Source organism: Poecile atricapillus, chromosome 1 (genome assembly GCF_030490865.1).
Source record: "Poecile atricapillus isolate bPoeAtr1 chromosome 1, bPoeAtr1.hap1, whole genome shotgun sequence".
NCBI lineage: Eukaryota > Metazoa > Chordata > Aves > Passeriformes > Paridae > Poecile > Poecile atricapillus.
The window spans coordinates 136,554,668-136,577,188 of NC_081249.1; the positions used below are offsets into that span (position 1 = coordinate 136,554,668).

General features: G+C 41.2%; 1 protein-coding gene across 2 annotated transcripts in view; it reads right to left on the reverse strand.

Annotated features, from left to right (window-relative positions):
• Positions 1-22,073, reverse strand: part of LRRC56 (leucine rich repeat containing 56) — a 69,050-nt gene extending 46,977 nt beyond the window's left edge. Inside the window, exons 1-4 of one of the 2 annotated variants that reach the window (XM_058829043.1) lie at positions 22,001-22,073; positions 15,236-16,333; positions 11,984-12,122; positions 2,394-2,509 (exon numbers count right to left, since the gene is read on the reverse strand). In XM_058829043.1, the coding sequence (XP_058685026.1) occupies positions 2,394-2,509; positions 11,984-12,017 (150 nt within the window). In that variant the 5' untranslated portion in view covers positions 12,018-12,122; positions 15,236-16,333; positions 22,001-22,073. Of the gene's footprint in view, positions 1-2,393; positions 2,559-11,983; positions 12,123-15,235; positions 16,334-22,000 lie in introns of those variants that run through there. The other variant, XM_058829042.1, reaches the window with a different exon arrangement.
• Positions 22,074-22,521: the final 448 nt, after the last annotated feature.

Below are 22,521 nucleotides of genomic sequence, written 5' to 3' on the forward strand. Positions count from 1 at the left end.
CTGGAAAAAGGGCAAAATGAGTCAAATGTGCAGGCAGAAATGAGACTGCAGGCTGCAGTTCAAGGTGCCCAATCCAGAGTCTGCACAACCAGACTGTGCAGCTTCCCCAGACTCAAACCGAACTGGTGCAAGACAGACCATTGAGAGGACAAGGAGTAAAGCTGAGTATGTGTCTCGGGGAAAAAACCTTCCTCAGGAACATCCATCAGAAGTGCAAAAATTTGCCTGCACAACACTACAGAAGTGTGGCCCATGCCCTTATTTGAATGTAAAACAATTTTACTTTAATGAGCCTGTATAATAAAAGTCTATTAGTTTCCTTCTCAGAGCACTTCAACGGATACAATCAATAACTCCTAAAATATTCACAACAATAAGACAATCAAAAAGATATTGCAATTATATTGATTTAAGCAAGACAAACTTTCAAACCATTTGACTGTCAATGGCATGTGGGTCCCCAAAGAATTATACATGTGAAGACTTGTTTTGTATTAAATGTTTGAACATTCTGAACATTTGCAAATCCAGAGGAAGTAAATTTATGGCAGCAGTGCTTTCCATTTGATCAACACAAAGGTCAGAGAATAGATAGATGGGGCATGTTATTAAAACAAGCTATAAACACTGTAAATGTTTCCTTGACAATGTCATGTAGTTTTTCCTCTGAGCAGGAAGTATCCCAGCTATGCCAACAAAAATGTCAGGTTCCAGGGCAGGAAATAACTGTGTCCAGAAAAATTAGCAGGACAGTGTACTTCATTTAAAAGAATCTTTGAAATGAGATTCCTTACAAATTTTAAAACCCACAATCTCAAAGCCCACAAACCTCAATTATTTAACTTCTTATCTGCATTTAAAAAAAAAAAAATTACAAATAATAAACAGTAACTTCATGGGATGTAGGTAACATTGCCTTACATATATTTTTCTGCTTACTTTTTGCTGTGAACTAAAAGCAGCAGAGGTTCAGAAAGAGAAATTCATGCCAATGAAAGAACTTCCTAAGGGCTTCTTTCAGAATTGATTGAGTCAGAGGGCAGCTGTTTTGGTTACTCTAATGGGTTTTGGTTCGTGCCCTAATGATACAGACTAAAAGGAGAGGTTCCCATCAGATTTATACAGGCTATTGTAGGTCACAAACACATTACACTGGTCCAATTCTATGCCAGATTTTAAAAAAAGACCAAGAAGTGGCTGGAGGTTCTCATGAGCCAAAGGAAAGTGAATGGCATAGACCATACAACCATGCAGCAATTTTTCTCCAGAATGCTTAAAATATCCACGCTGCAGAAGGAGGTTTTTGCATCTCCAACCATTTTACAAACACTAAAAGACTTGGCTAATTAGGGAACAATAGCTCTGTCTAATCTACAGCACATGGTCAAAATGGTGCCTGGAATGTAGTTTGGGAGTGGCTAGGGAGTGGTGTAAACCAGCAGCTGGAATATGCTCCCTGCAGAAGCTCACGTCTCTCCGCTGGTGCAGTGGATACACGGGGGATTATGGACGCTTGCGATCACCCCCCTGGCTGTTGGGGCACATGAGCCACAGCCTTGGCAGCCCCATCTGTCTTTCACAAATGTTCCCCAGCAGAAGAGAGGTTCTTCTGTAGGTCTGCAGTACAGAAAGCCTCTCTCCTCAAGACCTGCTCTCAACTCTCCCTTCCTTTAGCATGGAAAAGTGACGTTGTTTGGTCATCTCCTACACATCCCACAGGATTTCACCCTTAATTAGGACTGAGCAAGTGCAATACAGTGTGCAATCAAGTACTCTTTCACAAATATTTCATAAAGTGAATTCCTTCATGAAGATTTCAGCATGTTACTCTTTTACAACAGGCTGTGTATGAAAATCATTTTCCCCAGTCTAAAAGGAACATGGCTTTCAAATATGCTTTGAAATTCCTCCCACTTTAACATGTATAGAAAGTACTTCTATCATTTGCAGAATATTTTAAACAGTTTCTTAACAGGACAGAGGATTTCACTAACTCAGAAAAAAGTTGTGCTTTAAAGTTATATTTCCAATTTCTAGAACAAGAGTAATGTAAATTCTTTTTCTATTGCTGAGATCCAAGGTATTCCAGATGGCATTAATGAGATCTGTGTAGACTATAATTATGCTACCTGTGCTTTTCTTCATGGTGCTTCAAGAACCCTGGCAATAAACACAGCCACACTCATGCTGGGAATACTTTTGATATGAAACAAGGTAAAAGGAGGACAAACATTTGATATACTTTCATAAGACAGAATCTACTTTACGCAGAAATCTAAATGTCAGAGAGGCAACAATCTACAATCAGTACAATAGCAGCTGGAAGGTTAATACAGCTCTGTATATGCCAGTTTGCCTCTTCCACTTCATTAAAAAGTTGGATGTCTACTCACCAGTTTCCTGGGGGAAAGATGCTCATCCATAAGCAGCTCTCCATCATCTTTAATCAGCGGACTGGGATTTGCGTTGCGTTGCCAATTCAAATCAGTCTCCTGGTCTTCAAATGAGCCTGGATGAGAAACTCTGTCAGGATTCCACTTCAGGTCCATCTCAACATGCTTTGAACAAAAGGATAACAAGCAGTCTGATTTTTCTACCTGTATTTATTATTTTCCTGTCAGCAAAATCTATTTTGACTCCAATTGCAAGACAGAAAATGCCCATAGAGATACAGGTTTCTTTAATCAGCACGAACCCAAAGCTATCCATTACGTAACACATGCTCTTCCTTTTCTTCACCCTAAAGAGCTACCCGAGTCTCACACCTCATTCAGCTTTGAGTGTATGCTTTTACTGCAAACTGCTGTTTGCAGGTCTACAAGAAGTTGCGCATGCCTATAGCTCTGTGCAGAGAAGAAAGCTGAGAACAAACAACTCAGGACACTAGTCCTTTCCAGTCTTCTCACTACTCCACTCATCCTTCTCCAGTGTCAGTGAGCTTCCCATCCACACAGGTTCCCTGCATACCCATTTCCTCTTGAGAAGCATGAGCAACACTCAGCAAAACTCTGCTGGACTCCACACTGCAAGTGCCAGTACCAAGTCACAACACCACATCTCTCAAACATTTTGAGCTCTGCCTGCAGGTTGCATCGACAGAACTTATCTGTATTTGCTGTCCTAAATCAAACATCCCACCACTGTTACTGACTCTAGGTTAGGCAGGCAATGGTTACTGACTTCTGGTTCTGAAGACAATCTTGGAGAAAATAAATTAAAAATAGAATTTATATAAAATTGTGTATGTTTCAAGTGAGGAATGAAATATGAAGTTTGAAGACGAAGCACTGCAAATGTGGTCATTCTTCAATTCCCAAAGATATCTGTTTCACAGAAATATTGACAATTAACTTTGAAATATGAGAGTTAGCATATGTACACCCATTAGAGTAAAAAAGCAATTGGCTGTACCCAAATGGTGCAAGCATTACTGTGATTTATACAGCTATTTACTACTACTTGGCAACAAGGAAGTATCACAGCTGGAAACACTGCTCTAACAACAAAAGGCTAGACTAGAGAAAAGCTGTCCTGCTCTGCTGAAGGGACACCTGCAGTTTTGTTCTGTTCTCCACTGCAAAGCAATATTTACTCTTAGTGCTGGAAAAGTAATTAAATGATCAAGCTAACCACAACTGGCTGACAAAGCATCAGTGGTGGCCAAGACCTGAGAATTACCACTTTCCTTCCTCCTCATACTAATAAACAGTTAAACACAGAAGTAACTTCTGTTAGGGTAGATAGGAGTTCTGACTGCTCAGCTGGTCATCTCTACTTGAGAGGAGTGACTTGTTAGAACGTGAAAGAGGTTTGGATCAAAAAGACTGATTCAAACTACTCAAGTCCAGTCAAAATTCTTCATTTGCACAAGAAAAAGAAATTCAGAAGAATCTATATGATCAGGAAAAAACAGCAGCCCTTATCCAAACAAAAACAGCAACAAAAAACTAAAAACAAAAAACTACACCAAACCTCTCCCTGCACAATCTCCTACACTAGGAAGGGAGGAACCAAACCCCCAGACTCCTGAGTGCTCCTTCTGCACACTCATCAGGGCAGAAGCAGCCCACAAAAAGCAAACCCTATTTTTTCCAGGTCACTGCACCTACCTGGCAAACACTCCTACAGGAGAAGCTGACTGCTCAAATATTCTACACTTAAGCCATGGCAATATTCAATGCCCAAAAAGCACGTTCAGGAACAAATTGTTCAGAGTCACACAACTCCTTTCAATCTTTCTTACTGGCTTATAAAAGAATCATCAAAAAGTGAATTGAGTAGTGATATTTGCAGCTTCTAAAAGCTCTGTATGCCTGCAGTAGTGTAAAGACAACTTTCATACATCTGCCCATTAGGAGGGAAAAGAGACCTCAAAAATATTGTGTCTTGCATTTTAAAACAAAAGTACAATACATAAATTTCTATTACCTGTTTCTTTTTCTAAAGAATTCTAGAATTTCTCAGACATTTTTCCTCTACTTTCTTTAGAACAGGTCAGTATGATTTAGTCAGTATAGATTTGGAAGAGTCATCAGTTGTTTAAGAAAATTAAAGAATCTTCTGTGATATGAAGACCTGGCATTGTCATTATTTTCCTAAGAAGGAATTATTTTGGTCAATAATATGTTTGGAATAGAATATTCTTGTCATAAATTCTGGAATCCTTTGCCAGTTGCACGAGACTTGTGCTGGATTGTGTGCAAGTACTGGTGGTTCTTTCTAATTCAAGTAAGGATTGTTATTATCCAGAGACAATCTTGTATGTTATCAGAACCAAGTGGAGCAATAGTCAGAGAGCTATTAATAACTAATGATAAGTAACTGATGTAATGTGTGAGTGCAAAATGAGACAACAGGATTTTGTAGATGTAGACTGCAAAGAGTTAACATGCTTGCATAAAACAAATTACTGTTCTCCCTCTGTTGGGCTATCACTATCACATTTCAGAACATCCTCAAATTTTTGAAACATGTTGATGCAGCACTTACTTTAGGCTTGAAAAGGAGATCAATTTGTGGCTTAATATCTGAAGTAATACTTTGTTTTATACTTCCTGGTATTGATCTGCTCTTGTAATTCTTGTAACATTGGATTAGTGAGAAGAAAAATATTTTCATTACAAATTGTTTGGGATCAAGTTGAATTATTGTCAGCAAGCAAAACTATTTTTTTACATGTTTCTATCACTTCAAAGCTTTCTCCAGAGAAGAATGAATCTCCTCTTGAACATGGATCAAAATGAGATTGTAGAAAAATTTAAGAGTGGTTAAGTGCCAATATTTCATAAAATCCAGGAACCTCTGAAATCTCCAGCACTATGTAGGAGCAAGAAGAGGGCCTGGCATAACATGTGTCCTAGAGACACAGGAGTCACACTGCTCATTTTCATCAGGTTTATCTGATAAACCTACAGCTCTGCCAAACGCACAGGACAAGCCAACACTGACCCAAACTAGCTCCAGTGAGACAGTTTACAGGGACTGCAAAGACTTTTGTTGTCACTAAAGAGGTCTGAAAAGTCATAAACCTGAAGATTTCCTTCCTAGAGAATGTGGTTGCACTGGATGTATGTTGGATCCATGTGCTGACCAGAACCATTCCCGTAGCGCTTAGTGGGACTCACAAGGATGGAAGCTAACTGCACCCACCACAAACCTGCAGTCAGTCCAGTGGGACAGCACAGCAATACCAGTAAGCACATGAGTGTGTCAGGGGAAGAGGAAATGGCTGGGAAATAATGGAGTTTTTTTTATACTGCATGTGAACGCTGAGAAGAATAAAAGATTGAAGGGAACCAATAGATTGTTTTTTGCAGGATTTACATCAAAATTCTTAACTTGGCAGGTTCTTACTTGTGTTGATAACTAGAAGCAAATAATCATGGGGTGCAAGAGAAGTCAATGACCAGAGCAGTGAGATGGAAGATTTTGAATTCTACAAAGAGTTAATCCGCCAACCTTCTCCACTGCTGCCACTCTCCCTACCCAAGTGAGTGTGTGTAATCATGGTAAGTTATTCAATTCACAGACATGTTGTGACAGTTCATTAAAAACTGCAGGACATTTTCAACATACATTAGTACCAGTAATAAAAACCATTATTAAAATTAAATGATCCTTGGAACAACATGTTATTTAAAATCCCCTCAGAATACCGTAATTTGCTAGAAAGAAATTGGCAGAGTTATTTGATGTTCTTAGGGTCCGACAATCTGGTAGGACTCCAAGATTTTATTTTCCTGCTACAAGATTTATCGAAGAGTCAGTGATAAGATTGTGTATTCTTCATTAAATATATATTAATACACATTTCAAATTCAGCAATTGCCAGAAATGTTTGACTCAATATTCATTACAGCTTAAGACTGGGAAAGAACCTCTGAATTGTGTGACTAGGCATGATAATTTCTAATGCAGCCTTCACATTACCTAAACAGCTTGTTCAAGCAACTAAGTTACCATTTAAAAACAGAACAAAACAAAAAAACCCAAATAGCAGTAATTAATCAAAATTCACTCTAGGAAAGGCATATATTTCTATATATTAACATCCCATACAAAAAGGAATCTCTACTGCTTCAGGCCAGCTTCTTGACCAGCATCCTCTCCTGCTCTGTGGCTACTCTTGCCTTCACTGGACATGAAGGGTACCATTTCAATGGGGGTACTGCAGTCTCTGGGCCCTTATCCATATTTTTTAGTCACCACCCAAAACATTCTCTAGAAAAAACACCCATTTGAGAACCATTGTGCTATCTATCCCTTCATGACAGGAAGCTTGCACTGCAGACTTCCATTTCTCGTCTCGCATAATATAATTTTTGTCTGTTTAATTCAGAATCACAAATTACAGTAGTGCACATACTGTTACCACTGACACAGAATGAAAACAAAGAATTCTGTATTTACTATGGATTTGACAAAATGTTTGGTTTACAAGTCCCAACGGAACTATGAGTGCCCTTTCTAAGTGTAATTTTGCACAAGTGCACTGCAGATAACCTCTTCTGGAAAATAACTGTTTGGGCAGCTGGAATTTACTATGATGTCATCAGGAAACTACTGTTACAATAATCCACCCATAATGGCAAAAACAGTTCCTGCAACATTCATGTAATATTAAGCATCCTGCAACACATTAGTCTATTTTAGCAGGTGCAGCTTCTAAAAAACTGAAAAATAAAACACCAGTCCTGCTGTTAATATGACTTTTTGTGTGTGTGTATGACTAAACAATCTGATTGTAATCTTCTGGTTTTGTTAAGCAGAACAAAATAACTACTTCAGTAATACTACTTTAATATCAAGGGATCATGCAAACACTATAAAGAGCATTCATAAATATTCCACTTCTGTGCCTCACTAAAGAAAAAAAGCTTTTAAGGGAAAGCTGAAATATTAAGATAACAATATCCCATTTAATATAATTAAAAATTCGCTGACTTTTATGACACTGAATGACTCAAATGCTTACAATGATATTTTTGTGTAACTGTTCAGTCAATTTGAGGCCATGGTTCAAGCATCCAAATGTGCATATAAAGCAAGTGTACTGATTTATATAATTGTTTACCTTCCTTATTTACAGTTTTAAAAGCTGTAAGAATGTTCTGACAGTTCTTTGCTATTAAATATAAATCCTGCTCTACAATTACCACAACCATGGCAGGTAAGCCTTGGGATCTATGTCCCACAGACTCCTCAGGGAAAGCTCTTGGGAGTTTTGTGGACATTGTAATACCCCCATGCATGTAGCTGAGTTCAAACTCTGCTGTCACTCAAAGCAGCAGTGAACACAGAGAAGAAAATGCATGCCACAAACCCAGACACAGTTGAGATAAAAGATGTCTAATATTCTCTACAACCCTAACAGTAATAATAAAAAGGCAATGCCTTTAAATGTCACCCATTTCTCCTTTATATATCTACAGATTCGATGTAGACATACAAAATAACTATTTCATAATTACAGTTGCATATATAACACTTTTCCCCTGAGATCCTGCTGAGCAGGGTGATGAGAAATGTTTTATCATATGAGCTGGCAATGTCTCATTATTACATAATTCTGAGCAAGCTTGCCAAATATTTAAGGAAACTTCCCTGTCTGACCATCCAGCAGCCACTCTGTCAGTCACATTCCCAGCAACCAAGACTTCCACTGCTGGGACCAAAGTCCCATCAGCAGATGGCTCTGGTGACCCCATGGATGCCCTCTTGGTCCCTGCACACCCCACACTCACAGTCAGACAGGGTTTGGCTCAGCCCTGAGTGTCCCCTAGCAGAGTCTCAGATGTCTGGATTCTCTAAGTAATTAAATTGCATTGCAGTGGCACAAAAGCTGCTCAAGCTGTTGTCTCTGCAGTAGGACTCCTGACAAAGGAATGCCCAGGTTTTGTGCCCTCCATGCCTGGAATAGTCTGGGGTCTTTCTGCTGAGCTCCTGCTGTGCCTGAGTGTCCAGTTCCCTGGCTGGTGCCGCAGGTCCCTGTGCCCTTTGCTGCCTGAAGGGACAGCACCAGGTCACAGCCCCTTGCCTGGGGCTCCCACCCAGGTGCAACCTGCAGCTCCCACTGCAGCTGCACACCCAGTACCTGCTCTAAGTGTATTCCTCAACAAAACATCCTCACAGCAAGATACAAAAGCAGGTCACATGTTCTATTCTATGTCCAAGAAAAATAAACTGAAGTCAAATGAATTTGTTTTAGAGTCCTGTGGTAGAAGGTGGTCAGTGGTAATTTTGGTCTGGCTACAAATGTTCATTGATTCTATCTGTACTGCAAGTCTCCAAACAGTGGCTATGGATGAGTACGGATTATCTAAATCCTTAGATGAAACTCCAAGATGCTACATATTGAGGGGTTTTCTTCTTATATAGGTAAACTTCCTGCCATAAGAAAACGTCTCAAGACACCCTTCTATCTGTCAATGAGCCCTAGAAGAGCAAAGCAGAGAGCAGGATTTGGGGATAGCTGGTGAACAACAGGGGTTATGGAAAAACAGAGCTCCAAGGTACCAACACCTTCACCCAGAGGCTTTCCAAATGCACTTCATTTTTTTCAGTGCACTTGATAACAGTAAATCCCTCACCATTTTATCAAGGTAGCCAGGGATCAGGAAACCACATTTGGCCCTTCAAGGCCACAAGCTTTTTTCCAACAGTGTCCAGATGTTAAATAAGGGAGAAATTAGGCCGGTCTAGTTAAAATCCTCTTGTCCTTATGTAGGGGTCTTATCACGGATAGCTAATGACAAGGTACACAGGAATCAACATATCTGTGCTTGTCACACACACAGATCCTGCCTTAAATGTAGATGCCACTGGAAGATGTATTTACCTTCCCTGCATTTAAAAGGCATAATTCAGCAATTACTTAAAAATTCAGATGCTAGGCATGTTATTAGACATACTAAAGAAGAACTGAAGCAAAGCAAGGTTTTGCAGAATCAATACCTTTTCAAGATGAACAAATATATTCTAAACCATGGACTCAGAACTGAGTGACAGTCCAAAGCTGCAGAGAAGAAAAACTCTACTCTTCATAGCAGTTTTAAGTTTTATCTACCATTTAGAAGAATTTCCAGATTCCAGCTAAAAAAAAGACAACAAAAACCGGCCTTTTTTTTTTCCCCAGCTAGAATTGCACTGCATTTATGAGCCTTTTTAAATACAAACTTCTATGCAGGATGAAAATGCATCATATATGGCATTTCTGAGTTTCAACATACTATGGTTGTCCTCAAACAATTTTCAGTCCATTTCATTTGGTAATTAAGCTATTTGAAGCAAGAGATTCCTTCCTGGCCTGCAAAGCCATTAGAAGAGACACTGGGAAGTTTCTGATTTCCAGAGTGTTGCTCACATGGGACAGATTGTATAAAAAGAGAGAGATTCTAGATGAACTTGTAGAAAAACACTGAACAGTGGGTGATGCCACGGGAGCTTATTTAGTAACACACATTGCCAAAATTTTATGAAGGGCAGAAGACTCACAGTGAAAAGAAACCCTGGGAAATCAATCTGGGCTGCTGATGAGGTGGCATTATAACTGTCCTGCTGGGCCAAGGCAACCACTGTAGTCAGGAAGAGATCCTTTAAAAACACTATCAGAAGCAGAGATAGTCCAAAGTGATCCTTTCCCTGGCATGCTGCTGTAATTTCTGGCAGTAACTTCCAACAGGTGAGTTGTGTTCAACAGCTGGGGAGGTGTACAGGGAAGCAATTGTTTGTCATGTCTCAGGACATTTTAGAATTTTAGTTTAGTTTTAGAAACTGAGAAAGTGCATTTTTGCATTGTATTTATTTAAATTGGGGAAGACAGGCATACGTTGCTTGGAGGCTAAAATTAGAAATTAGGTCAACAGCAGTTAGAATTATGGAGAATACATCCAACTGTCCATGCCATTCATTAAATTATAGCTTTCTTTTGCATCATCTCATTTCATTTCCTCTGCTCTCTGAAGCATTTCATGTAAAGAATTTCAGTTCTGCCATTTACTCTCCAGGATGATCATATTTGCACACAAAATTCAAAATATGGCCATAGAGACAGTACATGAACCTCCACTGTTTTCAACCCCTATTCTCAGAAGTTTAACACTTTGTCTGTTTGACCAGCTGCAAGATTTTGTTTTCAGTTAACAAACACAATAGCTGAATGCTCTTTCCCAAGTATCAATAATTTACTTAAGCCCCTTCATTCTATAGATGTTTCTTTTCCCCACTTTGAACTTGGGTGGATGCACCATTAAAATAGAGCAAAACCATGCCCAATGACCACATATGTTAGGAACATTGGAAAAAAAAAAAAAAAGATAAAAAAAAGAAAACAAGGTAGTTTTACAACTCCATTCTAAAAAATAATTTTAAACTAAAGATGTAAAATATGCAAGATAAACAGCCAGCTTGCTATACTCTGAATACTGCTTCCAGATGTGAGAAACTGTAGTCAAAGAAACACGTGCTTTCTAATTTCTATTTTTTAATATCAGATGATGTTTCTTTGAAGTAGCCAGAGTCCACAGTCTTTTCCTTTTAATACAGACATGTTAGTATTTATTGCATCTGCCATGGCAAATCTGGTCTTCTGATTTGTATTATAGCAAGTACTTGTGACCCTACTGATATAAAATAGGTTTCATTTCCAGTTTGTTTTCAAGCCCACATGTGACTCCATGGAAGGTATAAAAACACTAACCATTATAATAGTGAAATAAAATTATGCATATAATAATAATTAATAATAATATTAATTTATGTGAAAATATAATTAATTTTCCAATTAAAAAAATAACCTCTTCATAATCCCTCACAAATAAATATTAAATCCATTCCCATTAGTGACAAACATAGCAATCCAAATTCATGATATGCTACATAATGCTACTATTTTGCAGCACTTTTACACTACTTCAAACATTGAGAATAAATGTGATTTTTTTAACTGTGTCCCCTAAGGAACTTCAGTTAGAAAAGCACTTGCATGATCATCAATAATATCATTCCAGTCCAGTGCTGAACTTGCATCTGGTCTCACAAGCAATCTGCATCCTGCTTTATGTAGGATCAGGTCCCTTGAATTGTGTAAGAACAGGCTGATGGCATCCCAGACCATGGGCAGAGCCTGTTCTTTTACTGACAGAAGTGTACAATTGACAAATCGAGCTGCCCACAGGTAGATGTATCCATATACCAATCCCTTGAGAGGTCAGACCTACAGGAGCACAGTCATTCTCACTGTTAAAGCCAAGAGAGAGAGCACGAAGTCCAGAAAAAAAAGTCACCACAACCTCCACAACAAAACCTGTTAATACTAGCAACACTCAGATCTGACATGCCTGAACACTGTACCTTTAGTTCAAAATTTTAGGCAAATTGAAACCAGACAAGAATAACATGAAGAAAAATAATACTTTCAAATGAGAGAGTAATTAAAAAAGTTCTGAAACAGTTTCAGTAATTTGTACGTTTGAAATAGTTTTACCTTTTCTTCCAATGCCACTGCTGTTCTGCATCATTTCCCATTCCTCTCCTACAGAGATTTTAATTTAGTAGTCACAGCCGTTTATCTTCGTTTATCTTGTCTGACAGGTGCTCATAGTGTTATTTAATTGTTCCATGTCCTGCTAAAACAACAGTAAGAACACAATCTTCAAGAGAACAAAAAACAAAACAACAAAACAAACCCAAGGGAATCTGAGCACTTAGCAATTAATAAAGAGAAGTACTTTATTCACTTGAGCAGCACAAGTCCAGGCTCAATAGGGCTTAAAAGTGAAAAGGACATGAAGCAGTAGAACCTAGAAAAGCTTAATGAAAGCGTAACTCATTAGAGTTCCCAAAGAGACCATGAGAAGGTGAAGGACTTGATAGAGAAGAATTTACATAGTTGGGGAAAAAGTTTTTTACTGAACAAAAAGAACACTGATTTTCTGGTAAGGAGTAAGCTGATTCTGTGTTAGAGAAAACATCACCATTGGGGTAGCATGGCATAAAAGGTTTATGTCAATATTTAGCATGCTTTCACCATGTCAGTGTGAGAAAACACTGCCATGTAAAAGTAGTCAAAATGGAAAATAATAGGTGAGCAGGAACATTTACATCAGGAATCAATAGCTATAGAAGACAGGTGCAGAGCCAGGATAGCACAGGCCTCACAGACAAGACAAAGAGAGAGCTGAAGGTATCCAATTAACTAATTACTGACTGCTAAAACCTATGAGGGGGTAAAGCGATTTTCTTGCTGACAGAAACCATTTTCCATACCACAGAGAGGTGATGAGCAAGACAGGGACACATCTGAGCCCTTCAAGAGAAACTGAGGAGGCACCACGGAGGAGTTCTCTCGGTGTGAAATACCTGGGGATACTTCTACAACTTCCACCTGCCCAGGATTATTTATTCATCAACTTTGTTCTCCTCAGAGCTCCACCAAAACATAAGTTTGAAACACTCTGTTACATCTACCAGAGCATAAACAGAGACTTTCAGTCTCAGACCTCAGGTGTGTGTGTTACACCTGCACAGAGGCTGGGTTGCCACAGCGATGCACTGTGGGGTCTTCAAGCTCCGGGAAGCACTGGCGTTGTCCCCCATCAGGCACTGTGTCCCACATTGTCCCAGTCCGTGTGTCCCGCTCCAGTCCGTGTGTCCCACACGGGTCCCCACAACGGCCTTCCCTCAACGCCCCCTAAACCCGGGCCTTAGGGCACAAGCCCTGGGAAAGGAGGCGAGCCCAGCCCCCTTCCCCACACACCCACAGACACCTCCGGGCTCCCAGCGCTGCCTCCCTCTCTGCCACGGGCCGGTTCCTACCTGCGGGCCGTGCCGAGGCCGCGGGGAGAACGGGAGAGCGGCGGGCCGGGAGCGACAGCGACAGCGGCCGCCCGTCGCCCGGCAACGCCGCGGCCCCGGCACCTGGAGCGGCGCCCGGGCCCGGCCCCCGTCCGTCCGTCCGTCCGTCCGTCCTCGGCATCGCAGCGCCCCGGCCGCTGCCCGCACCGGGAGCGTCTGGGGAGCTCCCGGAGGCAAGAAGGGTTCACGGCTGGGAATAACAGAGGGGCGTGCTTGCAGTGGGAAAAGTGGCGAGGCAGCAGCGGGAGCAGGGGAGGGCACGGCACTGAGGACAGGAATGGGACGGGAAAGGCAGCAGGACCCTGTATGGGATTTGGGAGACAGATGATCACCGGCTGAAGGAGGGGCTGGGGACATCTCTATTCCACACAACATCCAAAACCTTTGCTGGCCGATGAAAAACTAATCATACATAATCATCATACACGAAGGTGATCCCACATGCCTGCAGTGTGTTAAAGACCAAAAAATGCAGCTTGTGGCAGATAACAAGGCTGGTTTCACCAAATGATTTTGCATTTTTTAAAAAAATCAAAAACACCCAAACAAAACAAACAAACAAACCCCAAAACAACCAACTGAAAACAAAACAGATTAAAAGATTAAATTTCCAAACCAGAGTTGTCAAAATATTAGGATCCTAAGAATGAAATTTATCATAATCTGGATCCAAGAGATGCGGTTCAACTATTGTTGGTGACATCATCAAACATCTCAGTGCAAGAGTGCAACTTTTGTGCAGCTCTTACCATCCTCACTCACACTTAGAAGATACCTACATTTCCACATTTCAATATAGGATTCATAAGTCAGTCACATAGGAGGATGTGACTGTATGCTCAGTGTTCCCACATGAAAAGCTTTTTCAGAAGTTTACATTCAGAATGGTCTCCAGGGTTTTCTTGGGAGCAGCCCTTAGCAGAGTTTCTCTCGGAGGCAGGAAGGCAAGAGGTCTGGAGGGAAAGCATAGAGTCCTGACTGCCATGTAGAAGAGTCTGGGGTTTCTATTTCATGCGACTCACACCTTCTTCGTGAGGATGTGGGAGAGCAGCAGCTGCTGGTGGATTGCATCAGCATTTCCTCTATAACTGCATTCAATTTACTCTAGGGTTTGGAAAACACTTAGACCATAGGTCAGGAAATGTGTTGACTCCCCTCTTGCAGGGTGTGATGGTCAATTAACATCACAGAGAATCATCAGGGGCCTGATTTTCCAAGGTGATGAGCACACTCAGCTCCACCTGGTGTCATTGCAATCCAGCTGCCCATCTTCACAGGAAGGAAGGCAATGGGCCTTGACTTGCTCCAGGAAGGTAGTGTGATTCAGTGAAAACAATACTGAATCAAGCAACTGCCCCTGGAATTTTATTCCCAATTCTGCCGTTTTTTTTTCTGGGTTACTAGCTCAAATCTCCTTGACTCAGTTTCCCAACATACACCTTCTTGGGACACACTTCCCCAAGATTATCTGAGGAGTACATGTATTGTGTACGCACACATCTGCATGGTAGCTTTCTTCTTTTCCTTGTTTTGCTGGAAATAATCTATGTATGGCCAACACAGTCTGAACGATTTGAAACCAATTGAAGAAACGCATCTTTCCATCACTGAAGAAGAGAAAATTCTGGCACAATTTCAGGGTAGATACAGAAACTTTACGTGTCTTTATTCAGAGTTACCGTAATTGTGCTGGCACCATTCCCAGAGCTGAGCTAAGGTCAGTGAGAAATACGTAAATTAATGACTGTGGAGCTGATGTGATCTCTACCCAGAAACCACTCTGTACATTCACGAAGCTTTATAGGAAAGAAAAGTTATGTTACCGTTTATCCAAGAAAGTTTTAGAATCTTAACATTGACAATTAGCATACCTTGGACCTACCTGGAGACAGTGGACCTGATTCTGATCTCACCTTTACAGGAACTCCACAAAATGTGTTACTCTGGATGAATTCCATTGGTGCTACCCAAATGACCAGGAACTGGGTGAAGCCTCCTCTGAAAGCCAAGCAAAGATAAACGTGCTTCTTCTTTGTGAGTCTTATTTTACAAGAAGATATTTCATCTGTTCTTCTGGTTTTATTCAGTCACAAGCAACATCCAATCAATCCAGTCTATAATTAATATTATCAATCAATAGATAACTGCTGTTGCTCCTGGCAGAATTAAAATTTAAGAATTTCATTGTCCTCCAACTCAGAAACACAGAACCAGAAGGGACTTTCTGGTCAGAGGAAAGTTTTCTGCTATTGCACATAACCCATCAGAGTCATCTAGATGTTTCTTGGTGTTTCCCCCCTTCTGAAAGATTGTTCAGAGTGTCTCTCTGAAGATAGCTCCCCTTGTAGCCTGATCTCTTACTCTCATTAGTAAGCCCTGTAATCACCTTTTTTCTTGTGAGAATCCCTTTTATAGCACAACTAACAATTTCATAGAATCACAGAATCATATAATAGTTTGAGTTGGAATGGACCTTTTAAAGGTCATCTGGTTCAAGTAGGTAATACAGAACAAGGATATTCATCTCCATTTTATACAAAAAGACAAAATTCAAAACTAATCTGAGATTAAGTGGAGAACTCATCCTACGGTACTGCCACCCCCACCCAGACAGCAGTTCTGCTAGAAAATTTTCCCATCTTCTTGTATTGCATGTTAAGCAGAATACTGACATCTTTGGTAATTCTTCTAATTCTTCTATTGGTTAAGAACCAGCAGCTACCATAGCATTTTCCAAAAAAAATCAGCTCAGGTCTGCAGAAACAGCTTTGAAGTCTCAACTGTGGCATTAACCTCATGATTTCATGTGATTAAAGTCACTGTGTTCAGGAGATGATGTAAGAACAGTTTCGACCACAGCAGGTGTTTAGAAGTTCATCCTCAGAAGCAATGAATGAGGCTGAGAGGGAAAAACAACTGATCCAAAGATCCGGGGGATGACAGAAGTCTGCGAATTGAATATATTTTTCTGTCGCTGCACCTGGCATGAAAAGAAAGGGCAATGAGAGAATCCAATTAATAAAACATCTCCGATTAAATGAATCTGGGCATTTGTTTTTGCTCCTTTTTACAGGCTCATGTGAATTCATAAACTGCAATCAGAAAGGAAAGCTTTGTCAGGAAACATTTGGCATTTTGTACAAAGCTGTATCTTTTCAAACTGAACTAGACCTGGAAAAACTTTTAATAACAGTTTTTATAGAGTATTTTAACTCACACTGAAAGATGGGCATTCATAGTTTTATGTTGCCCTTGCTTCTATAAACAAGGGAACCAAACTACTGATGTTACCAAAGTCACACAGAAACTGTGTGTGGCCTTTGAAGGTGATCACACACTTCCGAGGTCTGGAGCCAGTGCTGAGTGACAGAACCTGTCTCCTCTCACTGCTGCATGCTCGCTCAAGAAAGTGAACGCCCTTCTTGGCTTGGTAAATTTTTGGGGTACTAGAAGGTAATCAAACCAGCAAATGGTACTTTGTCATGGTGCAGGGTCTCCTAGGGAAAAGCTAAGCTTAAGACAGGCTTCAGTTGTGTTGGGATATCTCCTTAGCTTAAACCCTGACTCAGATCTGCTATGAGGGAAGAACTCTGGCAGAATCCCACTTACTTTTAAGCAATACCCAGTGTAAATGCCACACCAGAGGGATCTTTCTTTTCTTTGTACTACGGCTTTAGAAAAGCAGATTCTGGCTCATGACCAAGAGATTCTACTCAGAAGCAGTTGCATTACTGTGCAGTCAAGATGATTGATTGGGATGAAAGACATGGGGTAGCAAAGGTGAGATAGGGCACTGTATTAGTATTTGAGCCACTGAGCCAGGACTGTCCAATTCCAGAAGGAATTATTATTTCCTATTTCTACCTTAATTATAATGAAAAGTTGTAAATAAATAAATTAGTAAATGTAATATTTTTCTCCCTTTACATTTTTACAGGAAAAAGGAAACAAGTCCTTCTTATCTGAAAAAAAATAAAATACTGAGAGCCAGAAAAGTATGCTTATACTCCCTTGTTTATATAATTCCTGACTTAAGATGAATCAATGGTAACTTGAAATGCCTGTATATAAATTATTATTGTTTTGTGCCTCTGTTCAAGGCCCTCTACCTTTCCCAGTTTCTTTTGGGTCAAACTATTTCCTGGTTTTGGAAAGCTCAAGGATGCTGGCTGCCCACATATGCTTTTCCAGTGTATGATATCCTGTCCCATGGTATGGGACAAGTCCAAAGCTTCTCTGCAGCTGCCAGATGGTAGTTTTTACCAAAGAATTGGTGGGTACAAACCCCAGTGTTGTTGCAAGTATAGTACCACCATAGGCTTCATTCAGTTTAAGTGTATCACTGTGCTTGTTGTGGTAGGAATCCTCTGCAAGAGAGAGTCTTGCTGAGAAGCCTTAAAAATGGCAGGCTTAAAATCAAAATATAAAAGGAAGAGCACTGGCTGCGGGACTAATGCCCCTGGGACACAGAATGTCTCTTCCTGATGATACTTATAATCCACACCTGGACCACATTGTTGGTGGTCCTTGCGTTTCTTCTGGGACGAATTCCATGGTCAATGATTGAGTTACAACTTTGTTTTCAACATTAAACTAAGGGGAAAATTAATTGATGTTGGAAAGGAGTTACAGTCAGTGACTTTTTCTCCATAGCTTTTCAGGAGCAACATTTGTTCTTTTTCATTGCTTGCTGCAGTGTAAAGGAACCCGTGGCCTCACTGCGCTTTTTAGGTTTGTTTTTCCAAGCAGGATTTAGCTGGGAAATTCATCTAGTTGTCTTCAGAGAGGGAAAACAGGAGCTTTCCAATGTGTACTTACTTTTTGTGCCAATGCAAAGCCACCATAAATTGTCAGCAAATCAGAAGGCGTTGTTATTTTCACTTCCCATCACTGTGACAACATATGATGTGAAGCAGTGGTGAAATTGTGGCTTTAACAAAATTTAATCAGGTCAAAGCACCAGTTTGCATGCACTTTGCACAGCTCCAAGCTTACTCTGAATGCAACTCATGTACACCGGGGCTTTCAGCCATCAAAGCAACAGCACCATTGTGAGCTATGCTGCAGACAACAACAAAAGTCCTCAACAAATCCCTGTCCTGCAGGACAGGAAATAGGGTGGCTGGAGTGCAGTCTGCAGATGTGGAAGGAGGAGATCAGCAGGTAGATAAATGGGGCCAGGCAGTTCTGCAGGCTGGAACAAGCACTGTGCATCCATCCCTGTGCTCGCCCCTGTAATCCTAAGGCCAGCACCGGTAGCCTGGAAGACACGGCTTTGTCCTAACATTCTAAGAGCCGAAGTCTTCCTTCTGCCTCAAGTGACTTGCCCATCCCCAGGGTTGTTTCATCTCTACGAGGTGATTTGTGCTTCCTTCTGGCTCAGCATCAGTGAATGAACTGAGCAAAGGCAAAAATGGTCCTCTCTGCTCTGTCAAAGGGACTCTTGACTTTACACCTCTGCTTCTGCTGCAGGCAGCTGGGAGTTGAGATGCAAGACACCACCATACCATACTTGGATTTTCCCTATAATTTAAGCAGCTCCGGTTGCCTTTTCCATGGATAGCCTCTTTGAAAAGCCTTGGGATTAATCTATATTTGGGTCATTGTCATGTATAACTTCCTCAAGACTACTAGAAGGAATCCCATCTTCATAGGGAATGAAGAATGTTTCCCTGTCCCCAAAATGACAGGAGAGACCTGATTTCCAGGCACTCTCTTTACAGCCTTGGCTCTGCTTCTGCATAATATGTGCTTAGAAAAAGGACTGTGTACTTACATTCCAGCAGCTAAGTTAGATTAGTGATGAAAAAAGATGTATTATTGGTATGCTTCTGTATGTTTTATGCACTGTCTAGAAGTTTCAGTAAAAATTCAGCTTCATTATCTAACTCAGCATGCTGGCTGAGACCCAGACAGATGCTCAGGTAGTGTTTCCAAGTATTGAAAACCATAAAACACATCCCAGTCCACACAAATCTCACACCTGCCTCAATAGCCTTGCTCAACAGTTTTCAAGGCTGGATCTGTCAGCAGCCCCACTGTCTGGTGACAGTACATGACAGTGAACATGGCATGTTGTCTTCCACAGGGGACTCCAGTCATGTTTGTAGGCCAACTCCTTGGCCATGAAAACCTGCACATTATCACTGCTCTGTGGCCTGAATGTCTGTACTTTTGGCTGAGCACTTCATCCTCTTTTCTTGAAACACCTTAAAAGAGACCTTGGGTTAACACTTATATTGGTTGAACAGAAACTCCTAGTGCCTGAGCTGGGTGGTGGGCATATGGCTGAGCAAATCCCTTCAGAAGACAGAAATTCAGAATGAGAATCCTCCCATATCCACAAACTACTGATATCTGTAGGAGCCATGAAGCTCCTGTAGTACTGTGGAGCTCCTGTAGTGACATCTTCATTCACTTCCTTCACAGTCTGAGCAAAGACCTTTCACTCCTAGACTTTCCCACTGCAAGAAATGGAGATGGATTTTTGATAAAGTGAAATGTGTGTCTCCCCAGCAACTCTTGACATCACCACTGGCAGAACCTCTCTTCCTTGGAATACACAAAAGCTTCCCCTATCCTGCCCTACAATGGTCACTTGCTACGCCATGCTGTGGATGTACTAACCCGTTCCAAGACCATTCCAAGTAATCTTGTGTACCAAACACTGGCAGCTGGCTAATATCTAAGCTATCAGTTGATCCCTCCCTGCACTAGCAGATCAAGTTACAAGTTGAGCTGGTGTTAAAAAGGCATTTCCTTGTCATTCTCCTTAAAAGCCAGTGGAAGCACAAGTGTCTAGGATGCAACTATATATTCACTGTTTACTGGTTAGCTCCTGGCTTGTGGAAGCACATTTTCCAGGCGTAGATCACAATTTCCTTTTGTAGAGAATTGGGCTGCTGGACGTATGTCTACAGCTGTTTGCACAGGTCACTTCTTTCTTCTTTGAGATACTCAGCTCACAACACATGAGCAACACACACAGCCCTTGGCAACCTGGAGAGTGAAATATAGAGACGGGGCAGGGGGTGTGGGGGTGAAGGGGAGGGAAATAAATAACCCCACCATGGGTGTGATCTCAAATCTATTGAAGTTAAAGGAAGTGATTTCAACATGCACCGTCTACTCCGCAAAGAGGTGCCAAACTAACTCTAAGCTATTGGGCTTTCCAAAACCTCCACCAAGACCATGTTTATAAATTGGTGTTGTGTTGGTGACAACTGTTGTGATAACTCCTGGTCAATAATCATGAAAATAAAGTCCTTGTTCCAGCAGCATGCTTGGCTACAGAAAGAGCTGTATGTAGGTATCAGGGACTAGGGCTAATGACAAAGCTCTCTCTGGATGGAGAGAGAGAGACAATAAATAAAATGCAGGAATTAGCCTGAGGAATATTTCAACCATGGTTCCGTAAATATCACAGGTAAGGAAAGATCTTAGAGTAAGAATTGTCTCCAGTTTGGACAATATCTGAGTACTTTTTATCCAGCAAATTTGTAACACTTTTTATGAAGGAACTTTATATCATTTTTCCATTTTACAGCAGGAAATGTTGCTTAAGCCCAACATTTTAAAACACCTCTGCCATGTGGAGATGAGCAGGTGACTCAGGACAAACATGCAGACTTCAGCTTGGCCCTTGGATAGGTGCTGTCATATCACAGTACATTTGTGAAATCAACAGCCACAATATGCTTCTGGAAGAAAGCATGCCAGCCAGAGGGCAGATCTGCTTGCACAGTCAGTGCACCTGGCACTACAGCCTGCGTTGCCATCCAGACCATCTATAGGTACCAGCCATCCACGAATGGAGCAGCTCAAGGAGCTGGGCCGTCCCTCAGGATGGGCTCAGCATGGGACGTGCTGCTTGCTGCTGTACCAAAGCCAGCTGAATGACGTCTCAGAACAAGGTGCAATTTTCGTGTCAACAATGGAACCATTAATACATGCGTCTGCAGGCTTCAGACCAAATCCCTTTCCTGGAACAATTCAAAGGGAGTTAAAGGGGTATTTTTTGTTGAGCCTAAGGCTGAGCTCCCCTGCTCCAGACTGCAGCACACAGACAGTGCTAAGTGCGTGCGGACAGACAGGACTTTGCTCTCTAAACCGGGCTGGCTCCTTGCCCAAGCTTCAAATGCAGCCTGTGAGGATTTGACTCCAGACAATTTGATGGATACTGTGTGGGTGCTGGAGGCAAGAGAAGCCAAGAAAATGAAATGTCTGTCTGCCAGTTGCTCTGTTTCCTGAGATATTTAATACAAATCCTTCACTTCTGTAAATATACTCTGCATGCTGCTATAGGTAGGGTGTGGTTCTAAGTGTGACACTATGAGAAAAGTGTGCAATACATAAACCAAAATGGGAGAGTGTTTCATCTACAGGCATCATTCCTTACAAGTGGTAATAACATCCATGTGATAAATCCATTTATTTCTGCAAACAGGTCATAAATTACATGTCAGCACAGTAATCTCCATTTATCCCATTCTTTAACCTCCTCTGCAATATGCCTATTGAGTCTTTTCTACCTGCACTGCTTTTAACTTTATCAAGTGCCTTAAGCCCTCTGAATTTTGATCATCGATTGCCAACATCTGCAGTGATTAAACTGAAGCCCGAACCATCCCCATTACTAAAAACTTACCACTTGCCTTTTCTGCAAATCCCATTTCAACAGCATTCATCTCTTCTTCCCCCTTGTCTGGTCTGACTGAAAAAAATATGCAGGACCATTTCCCAGGGTTAATTTTTAATAGTATCCTCACTGCTGCAGCAGATGAAGTCATTTATTATCCAGCAGGCAGCATGCTAACATGCTAGGCAATGGCAAATGCTGAAGGAGGTGACTCAGGCATAAGCAATCAGGCAGAGTTGTACATTCCCACCTGCCGGATGGCTCAGCACAAAGAGCCAAGCACGGCATTTTAGTTTACCCTACACTTGCATCTTCGTCTGAGGGACACCTGGATTCCAGCCACGCAGCCAGTGAGGCTTATGTGCTTCACAGTCATGTGCAAAGCATGCACATAAACAGAGGCCAGCCCTCCCTCTGCCTGGGCACTCTTTTCCTCTAAGAAAAGCGGTCATCCCTGCTGCAGGAATGTGTCAGCCCAGCCAGTTTGGTCCTAAATAACACTTTGTGATCTCAGGCAGACTGGAGCTCAG